An 11,125-nucleotide genomic window follows, 5' to 3' on the forward strand; every position below is an offset into this window, starting at 1 on the left:
TTCACTATCATTGGTATTTTTCTCTATTTTTTGTCAAAACTCTGCTAAGCTTAAAGGAGCTCAGTCACGCTATTTCGAGTTAATTTGGCGAATGGCCACTAAAAAAAGAACCTTAAAATTGAAGGAAACCTGAAAATAGTTTTACCTGAGATCGAAAAACACCACAGAGATAGTAATAAACCATAAAGGAACGAGGATGGTCACGGATGACACGGATTACAAACGACGAACTTGAAAAATTTAGGCCGAACGTTTCAAGATGCGCAAACCGTGAGGTAGCTCCTTTAAGGACATTCACTCTTACCCAAAACGAGCCCAGAACACTAAGATTTTCAGGTTTCTTTCCATATAAATATGCAATTGGATTTTGACTTTTCGAATTCATGTTCGTGATAGTCAGAGGATTTTACTTGCTACTGCTTTTTAATTTGAGAGCCGGCTAAAATGTTATCCTTAAATGGTCTAGATAGCAGCAGACATGTAAAGATTTTAAGGAAAACGACCACTTTTTTAAGTTTAAAAAACATGTTTCGACAGAACTTCTGTCATCTTCAGTTGAATGAATGATTACAAAGCAAGTTGAATAATAAGTAGGCAAAAATGCTAATTAAGACAAATAGTAACAACAGAACGTGAAAAGGTGTAAATTAAAAGGATAATTTTAGATTTACATGGTGTAATTGCTGATTGAGGCAAGGTAGTTCTTTTTGAATATGGATAGCCTACCTTGCCTCAATCAGCAATTACACCATGTAAATCTAAAATTATCCTTTTAATTTACACCTTTTCACGTTCTGTTGTTACTATTTGTCTTAATTAGCATTTTTGCCTACTTATTATTCAACTTGCTTTGTAATCATTCATTCAACTGAAGATGACAGAAGTTCTGTCGAAACATGTTTTTTAAACTTAGAAAAGTGGTCGTTTTCCTTATCCTTAAATGTTTTTGTTGCCTTAACGTTTTGATGTACCTTTCATTAAGGAAATTGGAGCAGCTGCCATTATGACTAGAGAGGAAGAGCTATGCAGGTTAGTTAAATTTTCAAAATAAACTTTAACGATACGCAAAATTTTCCTTCAAATACACTATTTTATGTATTTAATTATTACAAAATGCTAAAGGAGCAAAGGATAAGGAAATGCTTCTGACGAACTTTTCCCCCAAATGTCAAAACAATGGAAATGCTGTGATGTAGCATTTGCACAATGGTGCTAAAATACTGGATAACAGTCACCATTCTGCAATGTTTGTTCTTATGTTGACTGTCCCCTTGTTAGCTGTTTTCAATGTTACAATTTCGTGCGGTCGGGAACCCAACTCAAGAGGGAAGATGTCCTGAACTGTAATCTGTATTTTTTTCATTTACAGGAAAGCATTGGCGGCATGGAGCAGTAGCAGTAACCTTGTTCTTCTAGGCAGCACTTCGGTCCCTCGTCTCCCTATATTTTCCTTCCTCATCAGGCACCCAATCGCTGGGGTGTTCTTACATCACAACTACGTGTGTGCCTTGCTTAATGACTTGTTTGGAATACAGGCTCGTGGAGGGTGTGCTTGTGCGGGCCCCTATGCGCAGGTGTCTGCTATTCTTGTACTTATAATTTGCCTGTTAATGTCCTCCAATAGACCATTTTACAGTTGTCTGCTCCATGGCCTGGCCTTTGAATGGTTGCGAGGCCAGAGGTGACCTTGTGATACAGACCTCACTATTTTTGTTGTGCATGTAAATCAAGTTGTTTTAATGCTAACTAGTTTGCGTTTAAATGAGAAAAGCAGAGAGGTCTGTATCAAAGCAAGGTCACCTCCAGTCTCGCTTGCAATCATAGGCCAGGTAACTAAGCACCCAGCTATAAAATGGCTTATTTGCATAGAGCGTTTTAAGGTCAGTAAATGTTATTTTTAGCTAGATTTTCCGGAAACAAATTCTAAACTTCGTCTCATTTCGCTCCTGAAACGTTAGCTGAGTTTATCGGAAAGTAAAGACCGATTTTAATTTATTTTATTTTGGTAGAGTCTTTTGGGAATAAATGAACGACTGGCAAAGGAGATTGAAGATCTCCTACTGGAAGACAGGTGTGTGTCTATGTCAGTTTCATTTTTATCCTTTGATTTTTCGCTCCTTTTGTCTTAGCATGTTATTTTATCATTTGTTTTCTACTTCTTACATCCTTTAAAGTTTCCTTATTTTTTCGCAGTCGCTTAGACAGGGTTCATCTTCGACGATACCAGGAATATTCTGAACGAGAAATTTTAAGGTAAATATTTTAACACTTGAAAAAGCGCTGAACTGGTGACAATCTTTTCCCTTTAATCGCAATACTTTGGCCACTGTTGACAAATCCATTTTATTTCCTTACGGCTTTACATTTCTTGACTTTGTTTTGCTATTTTCTTTACTTTACCTATAGAATGTATCGATCTAAATGCCCGATATAGTGTAAATAAAAAATTGAATTGAATATGCGAAAACACTTTGAAAACTTGATGTGGGGTACAACGTAAACATCGACTTTTAGAGTAATAGTAAGGCCCGGTCCACACTATGAGGAATTTAAAAACGGAGGGGAGTCACTCTAAAAGCGCATTAAATGTTTTCCGTCCACATTACGCCGGAGGAATTTGAAAACGCAACAATCACCGGTCATTTTGGATTTGTGTTTGAGGAAAACTCGGTCAGGGAAATCACGTGATTATCGTGACGTCATCGTTTTCGATAAACTCCGTTTTCAAAATGTTTTCCATCCACACGAAAACGAAAAGCCGACGTTTTGAAATCCCTCCGGTTTGAAGAGCGTTTTCAAAAAGCTCCGTTTTCGTGACGGATTAGTGTGGACGGTAGGCCTAACCGTAGAAAGAAAGCTGCGTTTTCAAATTCCTCTGGTTTACAGAGCGTTTTCAAAAAAGCTCCGTTTTCGTGTCGGATTAGTGTGGACGGTAGGCCTAACCGTAGAAAGAAAGCTGCGTTTTCAAATTCCTCCGGCGTAGAGTGAATTCCATAGAAAGTGACGCAGTATTTTTTTGTTCCAAACATTGACACCCTGTTGCCGTTCTTGGATTAATTTATAGACCAGGCTTTGTCCGTCTCAATTTGCCGTATTTCATGTCACACGATGCTGTGGAGTTTGTTTTAAAAGCAGTGGAGATGGTGGCAGAACATGGCTGGAAGCTTCTTCCACAGGTACACAAAAAAGAAAAGCTCTGTGATAACAGAAAGATATGTGAACACATCAATAATCATAATAATCATTGCAGTTATATGCACAACTTATGCAGCTGTGAAATTGAAGCCTGAAATTTTACAGCTGCCTAAGCTATGTACATAACTTCGATGATCATGTAATCTTGTTTTCATATTTTTCTCGGCAGTTCAAATATATGATCTTTCATATGCTCACTTGCAGACAGATATGTCGTTCTTGTCATCTCCTTATTAGTGTCTTAGCTCTTAACCCATTGAAAACCACGTTAAACGAAACGTAAGGCGCGGAAAGCTAAAGTTTCCACCTGTGGACACAGCCTGTGTGTGCGGTTGTTGGTGATGAGATTGGCAAACCAAAGGAAAAAAAAAAAGAATGATGCCGCTGGGCAGCGATGCGGGTGACTGCAAGTCTGCTTTGGCCGTGGTTGTTGTGTCACTTAACGATGGTAATAATCTTTTGTCTTCCTGATCTGTTTAGTACATGTTCAATCCTGAGACTGGAGAATGGAAGCATAGAAAACATCAGGTAACCCTTACGTGCTGCATTTGTTTGTTTGCTTGATTTTCCCTAGGTAAATCTGTGTGTCTGTCTGTGTATATGTCTGTGCGTCTGTCTGTCTGTCTGTTATTGTTTTGTCCCTCTCTCTTTTTTTAAAGCACTGTAATTTCTTGCAGTATTCGTAGTTTTGGATCAGCCATCAAGTTAGCGTTCTTACGTAACACATTGGTATTTACTCTTGAACTCTTATTTGCTTCTTCTTTTTTGGGGTCATTGTTATCATTTTTTTAAATATTTCAAATACACCGCATCTTTTAGGTCGCCCTTGTCACCACAGCTGCTACGGTTAATCAGTAAAGCAGTTGTCACGAATACTTTGCCGTTGCGTTTGATTGCAGGTGTTTCGTGACCGGAAGTGGCTCGGTTCAATCTCGTATTCAGATGGTCACATGACCTACCCATCATCCTCTCCGATCACGGAAGAAACTTCAAGTTCTTACTCGGTAAGAAACTGTTCAGGAATTTTCATGTTCTGCAGTTTTCTCGTTTAACCTTGGTACCTTGGTACCAAATTGTGCATAAGTGTAAATCTACTAGCGTTTTATCACGAATGCCGTTCTCTGATTGGCTACACTACTCACTGTCTATTCTGTGGTAGATAGTGAGTAGCGTAACAGTGTGCACTTGTTAACAAAATGACGGTCGCTTCTTGGCGTTTTCTCAGTGTCTGTGAAGAGGATTTAGATAAAGTTTTGAACGACTAGTAGATTTATACTAAAACAATTAGATTATTCGCTGCGCCCTCGTCAACTATCAATCTGATTGTTTATTAGTGTGCAGTGGCTGGAGGTCGTCTAGGAAATGTCGACATTTTTTTCGTTTTTCCAAGGTTTTGGAGGAAAATTTTGATGCAAATGGATAGTTTAATGATAATAATAACAATAATAATAATGAAGGACATTTTCGGGTTCTTGACATTAAAAAAATTGAAATTATTGAAAAAACTGATGTGTGCACGTGCACAACTTCAATTTTAAATGACAATTCAATTGGAGCGATCTTTTTCAGGTGCAAAGTTAAATAATACGTCCAGAAATAATTGGAAACCGTTATTTGAAGTAAATTCTAGTAAGAATTCTACTAAAACAATTAGATTATTCGCTCTCGATTTCTATCGCATGATACTTGGCTGGGACTGCGCCCTCATCAACTTTCACCTCATAGAAATCTCGAGCTCATAATCTAATTGTTAAATAGATAGTAGCCAAGCAGTGTGCGGTTGCCAACAAAATGGTGGCCCTTTCTCCGCTTGCATTTTCGAAGTGTCTGTGAAGAGGATTTAGATAACAACGTTTTGAACAACTAGTAGATTTATACTAAGCAGTTAGATCATTCGCTCTCGATTTCTATGCGTGATAGTTGACAAAAATCTCGAGCTCATAATCTGATTGTTAAGTAGCCTACTTGGCAACGGAATGTAAGAATCTTGTCAAGAGAAGTCAGACATAACATTGCAGATATCAACGGAGAATCGTACATGCAGGTCATAGAAATAAAGAGATAGAAATGTTTGCGTTTATATAGAAACTTAAGAACAGAATAAACAAGGCACGGACCATTAACGACTTCCGTGTTTTTTAACCGTGAAATGGTGAGAACATTTGCGTGTTAATACAAGAAGAGTTTATTTTTGGATCTCTCCTTTCTTTTACCAACTTTTCTTCACAGAAATCTCTGTTTTTTATCTTCTTCTTCAGGAGTGTCTTTCTGAAGCTGAGAAAATATTCCGTAAAGCAGCTACAAACAAGGTAATAACAGGAAAACTTCTGGTTGTTGTTCTTCGTACGCAGTACAGTGTATTAGGTCGACGATAGACGACTGATTTCACATTTTATTACTTTGCTTTAATTCTCCATGCAGTTTCTGAGGAGATAGAAACCAGTGTTTGAATCGAATTGTTTCATCTTCCAGGCGTTTTATGAACCTGTAAATACTTTCTTTCAATTTGAAATTATTTTATTCTTCTTCCCAGATTATTAACAGTGTTGGTGATCAGTCATTATTGCTGGGTGAAGAAGGCGAAAAGTACCGCTGGTTTTTACTTCCAAGCGAAGCTGCCCAGCTGTTAAGTGGAAAAAATCCTGCGCACTTTCCAATAACACCGCCGTTTACTCCACCACAGTGGAAAGCTGACACGAGTATCTTAGAGGGGACTAATTTAAATAGGACTGGTTGCTTGAAACCTTGTGATGAGATCTGTTTAAGTACCAAAGAAAAATGCTCCTTGAAATCAGCATACAAGTCTGCTACATCCAGAGAAAATGTCAACAATTTAGTTGTGGATTCTAATTGTGTTGTTAATGGACAAATCCATGATTCATACACTGGTGATGTGCATTTTAATAACGAGAAATGCGATAACTATAGAAACAGAGATCTATCAACATTTCCTGACCTAGGTATGGCAAACGTTGTAAATTTAATGACAAATGGGGACGCTATATCTCTCGAAGCTGGCAAATATTATCCTGCGAATTCTGAAGCTGAAAATACTGATGCAAGACAGGGAGAAAATCGTGTCTGCGTGGAAAGGGCTCTGGAAATTTCATCTGTAGAGACTGGCTCTTGCGAATTTACCAAAGAGGAAAACGCCCTCGAAAACTCCGCTGCTAAATATATTGAATCTTCATCGAACGATTTTGACAAGTGCCCCGTTTCGTCAACTTTTGACGGAGCGAGGACTACCGGCCTGAATGCAATCACAAATTCTTCTTCTGAAAACAAGATGATTTCTGAAAACAACGATGCTGTTGCAAATTCAGAAAATGTTTGTCGAAGGAAACCAAGAAAGAGCAAGCAAAACGAAGTGACAACTGGTAAACCGCAGTTTCATCATCCACCAAAGAACATTTTTAAACCAACTGTACAAGTAAGAGAATATTAAACTTATCAATTTCGTCAAGTAGCAAATTCTTACAAGTAACTTAACAAAAAATATATGGAAGTCCGTAGGGAGAATTCTGAAGTCAATCGGGGAGTGAGAGTTTGATCACAGTAATTGAGTTGCTTCTCATTATTTAGGCTCAGGCTAATTTTTGAATAGCCCAATTGTGGCCCTCTCTCTGTCAGGCAACGATACGCTGGTAGGAGAGAGGTTCCCTCTCTCTCACAAGCGAAGCGTTAAGTGTCGTGAGAGAGCCAGAACTGGATTGGCTAATTTTTTTGCGGGATGTCGGTCGTTTGGCGTTTTTGATCCCTCGCTTCTACTGAAAAATACACGTTGAACATCATCGAAAGTCATTGTTGTGTGTCCTAAATTTCTTGCAACATGCTCTGTCCGAAGGTATAGCCGCTTGAAGGGCAACTGTGTGATGATACTTTTTTAGCGCCTCACAAAGTTGTTGGGTTTTATTATATGCATTTCCACGGGAAAGGCCATTTTCGGCTGTTTCACTTTTGTTATCATACTAGTCCAAGAATAGTGCAAATACGTCATTTCATATGACAATGTTTCAGTATTACATTCAGTATGACATATTTATCACATGGCAATTCTCTATTTTCCAATTGCCCATAATTCACTCTATTTGCCCCCCCCGCCCCGCCCCCCCCCGCCCCACCCTCAATTTTGCGTATACTATTGCTATGAAATGCTCTTGGGAATATGCAGACCTCCCAAGAGCATTTCACAACAGCGGGCAAGCAGAGTGAATTATGGGGAATTGGAAACTAGAGAATCCAATAAAATACTTTGACATGCGCCAAAGTTAAAAAATGTGGTTAGACTCACTTCCACTGAAACGCTTGCTAAAGTCAGTCGGTTATTGCTTTTCCGTTATGGATTTTTAGGCTTTAGAAGAATACGACATGATTCATGATGGTGATCGAGTGATGGTCTGTCTGTCAGGAGGCAAGGATTCACTATCTTTGCTGCACACCTTACATCAGTATCAATACTACAGCAAGTCTAAGGTATGCAATCGTGATCGTTCATTACACGTCTGAGTTAGTTCAAAGGGCCAATAACTAAAATTAGCCAGTCACATTGCTCCATTCCCAGTCCAATAGTCTCTCAGTATTAGAACGGGCACTATCCCGAATGATCCCGCACGATCACTCTTGAAGATTTTTTTTGGTTGTTTTATGGCTTAGTCAAAGAGAAGAACTTGCCTTAAACATAAAAGATCCCTTTCTTTTTCTTCCAACTCTCTTACCCTTCCGACGTGAGTATACGCCTAGTAGGCTCCCAATCAGAATTGCACGCTTTTTTGCAGTCCGTGATCGTTACATTTTTTTCCTCATTTTCAAGGGTGTAATAAATGTATCTTATTAACCAAGCGCGAGAGCAGCACTGGGAGAATATCGGCCCGAGGCCTTTTTTTACGGACGTCGCTGCGTTCGGTCCGTACTGTCAAGATCTCGGGTCGATATTCTCTCAGCACGGCACTCGCGCTTGGTTAATAAGATATGTGTAATCAGCAGTCCTGTCTACAAACTGTCGTGTCCGGAGAGTAGTGTCAGGGGTACGTTTTTTGACGGTGTTTTTGCAAAATTCAAAATGTTTTCTTTTTATATTATGTTAACACGTATGTATGGCTTGGTTCGTTTTCAGGGTATTAATTTTGAACTTGGATCGGCTACTGTGGACCCTCAGTCACCTGGATATGATCCTAAACCTCTGGTCCACTATTTAGCGTCCCTTGGTGTTCCTTACTTCTTTGAAGAGCAGGGTAAGTGACAGTTTAACGGTGTTTGACGTCGAATCTTGACCTATTCAAATTTTAAAACTACGCCCTGATAACTATGATATGTTTATGACTGTAACAGCGCTAACAAGAAGATGGTTGGCTGGAGGGGTAGGGATTGCTGAATCAAGGCTGTCAGACTTTAAGGAACTGCCTTCAAGGTTTTCCGTTCTTTGGTCAGGCCAAAAAGTTCGAAAAAAAAATCGATCCCGCAGTCAAAAGAAAGATTTTAGTGAAAGTCTTAAGCCGTGTGTTTTAGAACGTAGAATATATCGACATGGAGGCGGGATGGTCAAGAAGTCGAGGATGTTGGTCTTGTGATCCGGTGGTTCCTGATTTCCGCCCTCCACTAGCTGATGTTGTCCTTTGTCGAAAGAAAACTCCCAGTTGGCTCTCTTAACCATGTTTTTTCCTCCACAGGTATCATTCAACAGGCAGCCCAACTCACTGTTTGCGAGTCAATATGTAGTTTTTGTTCACGAATGAAGCGTGGCCGGTTGTACGCATGCGCCAGACGAGAGGGTTATAATGTGCTAGCGATGGGACAACACTTAGATGACTTGGCTGAGAGGTGTGTAGTTGAGTTGAAAATGATCTTTTCCTGAGATTATTTCTGGAGGCAACCAATGATAGTGCAATGCTTACTACCTATTGCTTATTCCTTTCCTTTACTGATAGTAGAGATATTTCGGACGAGCACTGAAAAGAAACGACTGACACAGAAAACTACTTAACGCAACACTTATCTGTGACTGTGAATCTCTCGCCAAGTAGAACTAGGTCAGGTGGCCAAAGTATCTACGACAAGGAGGGGGAGGACATGGGGTGTCCTACTTAGATGATATTTTGCGTTTCGTTTTCATCTATGAAAACCGCACGTAAAATGCGAGCTATACAGTCGTCGAGTGGCTAACAAAACCGTGCCTAAACACACTGTAAAGGCGTAAAAAGCAATGCAAGTTCCACCATAATTCAACGCTCACAGTGTAAGTCATATTCAGGAAATAAACCTAATTTTCTTGTTGTTTTAATTGATTCACAGCTTTTTGATGTCAGCATTCCACAACGGTCTCTTGCGCACAATGAAGGCGAACTATACAGTCTCGTAAGTCGTTTTTTTTTTTGAACGAAGAAATTTTTTCGAGCAGAGTGCTTCTTCATGCCCGAGTTTCAGTTAACTTCGTTTTCTGTATCATGAAGAGACTAGAAGTATTAACCCTTTGACTCTCAGGAGTGATTGGTAAGTAAATTCTCCTTACACTTTTAATACACTGTCAAGCAGACAGGTACTGAGAATAACGAAAATTGTCAACAAGAAGATATGGTCTTGATGAAACAAAAAATTCTCAGTACTAGCCAACAATGAAATTTATGGTACTAGTTAAGAGAATTAACGTTCAGATCTTGGGAGTGAAAGGGTTAGACCTCTCTCAGTCAGGGGGAGCATTTTATCAGGTTACTTTAAATATTTACTTTGTGATCATTTATACTCCTGGGTAAAGAGAGAACTGTGAGAGTGGAGAACCCTCTCCAAGAACCCGACAGAATAACCTTAACTCTAAATTTGTAAAATCTTAGTACTAGAGCCGTTTGCAATTGAGTGTCGTAAAACCAAAACCAAAGTTATAACTCTAGCCAATCACAAAAGAGACGGACAATTCAGTGAACCGATCAAAACTCGGAGCAATTATATGTCACTGACGTAAAGCGCGGGAAAACGTGTGCGAACGAGTCACGATTGGTTTTGGTTTAACTTCTGATTGGATGAAAAAGTGGCGCGAGTTTCTAAGCGAATCATGTAGCGTAGTCAATTACTGTTCTACGCGCAAATGAAAACCGCTCCATCGTCAGCGACTCGATGTTTTTAAATACGTAGTTAAAACTACGTTTCTGCTTATAACAACGTTTTCTTGTAAACTGCTGCGAGAGATTTTGGTTCGTTGATTTCTTATTTTCCCTGAGTTTAATTCGCTTTTTCTTTCAGGGAAGGCGACTTGAGAGTTATCCGGCCTTTAGTTTACGTCCGCGAAAAGGAACTACGAATCTTCGCTGAAAAGGTAACTGCTGATTCGTGTATTTAATAAAGCATTTTGCACAACGTATCACGAGGCGTTCTGTATTTTTGAGGAACCGACATCAGTCTCTATCGATTCCAACCTCACTGTATGATCATAACATTTTCTCCGCTGTACTAATTCATGTTTTCTTGTTTAAGGTGAAACTACCCGTGATTGCAGAAAATTGCCCCGCTTGTTTTGAAGCCCCCAAGGTTAGTATAGTACTGATATTTTGAGCGAATGCATGTTTGTTTTACTTGGAAGTTCGCAGAAGGAGGCTTTAATACTCTAATTCAGTAATAATTTCTCTTCGCGTCGGTGGTTGCATATACACTCGAAAAACACTCATATTTACCCTCCCCTCCCTTCTCCAGTTTTGATTTCAAATTGACCCTCAGTTCTGGCAACAACCTCTTCCATTAGTTCCCTTCGAAAAGTTAATAGTGTAAGACCATTTAAGAGATAGCTGTCACATCCATCCTCTCACAGTTATGGTAACACTTGGGGTTAGAGAACTTCAACAGCGGGGTCTAAGGTTGTGTTTACACTCGGTATCTTGGCGCTATGACCGAGCATCAAGACAAGTGTGAACACTATTTCAACTGTTGTTCTCAGTCGAGCGTCACG

At 39.5% G+C, this 11,125-nt stretch overlaps 1 protein-coding gene across 1 annotated transcript in view; it reads left to right on the forward strand.

Moving 5' to 3' along the window:
* The window catches only part of LOC110066069 (uncharacterized), a 48,183-nt gene that overhangs the window by 36,452 nt on the left and 606 nt on the right, over window positions 1-11,125 (forward strand). Inside the window, exons 12-26 of the mRNA XM_020773268.2 lie at window positions 983-1,029; window positions 1,370-1,574; window positions 2,010-2,071; window positions 2,194-2,253; window positions 3,065-3,176; window positions 3,676-3,723; window positions 4,095-4,199; window positions 5,454-5,504; window positions 5,729-6,625; window positions 7,546-7,668; window positions 8,309-8,426; window positions 8,862-9,012; window positions 9,484-9,546; window positions 10,426-10,498; window positions 10,657-10,710. Of these exons, the coding sequence (XP_020628927.2) occupies window positions 983-1,029; window positions 1,370-1,574; window positions 2,010-2,071; window positions 2,194-2,253; window positions 3,065-3,176; window positions 3,676-3,723; window positions 4,095-4,199; window positions 5,454-5,504; window positions 5,729-6,625; window positions 7,546-7,668; window positions 8,309-8,426; window positions 8,862-9,012; window positions 9,484-9,546; window positions 10,426-10,498; window positions 10,657-10,710 (2,169 nt within the window). The remainder of the gene's footprint in view (window positions 1-982; window positions 1,030-1,369; window positions 1,575-2,009; window positions 2,072-2,193; window positions 2,254-3,064; window positions 3,177-3,675; window positions 3,724-4,094; window positions 4,200-5,453; window positions 5,505-5,728; window positions 6,626-7,545; window positions 7,669-8,308; window positions 8,427-8,861; window positions 9,013-9,483; window positions 9,547-10,425; window positions 10,499-10,656; window positions 10,711-11,125) is intronic.

Source organism: Orbicella faveolata, unplaced genomic scaffold (assembly GCF_042242905.1).
Source record: "Orbicella faveolata isolate gen_17 unplaced genomic scaffold, um_ofav_v1 contig_35, whole genome shotgun sequence".
Lineage (NCBI taxonomy): Eukaryota > Metazoa > Cnidaria > Anthozoa > Scleractinia > Merulinidae > Orbicella > Orbicella faveolata.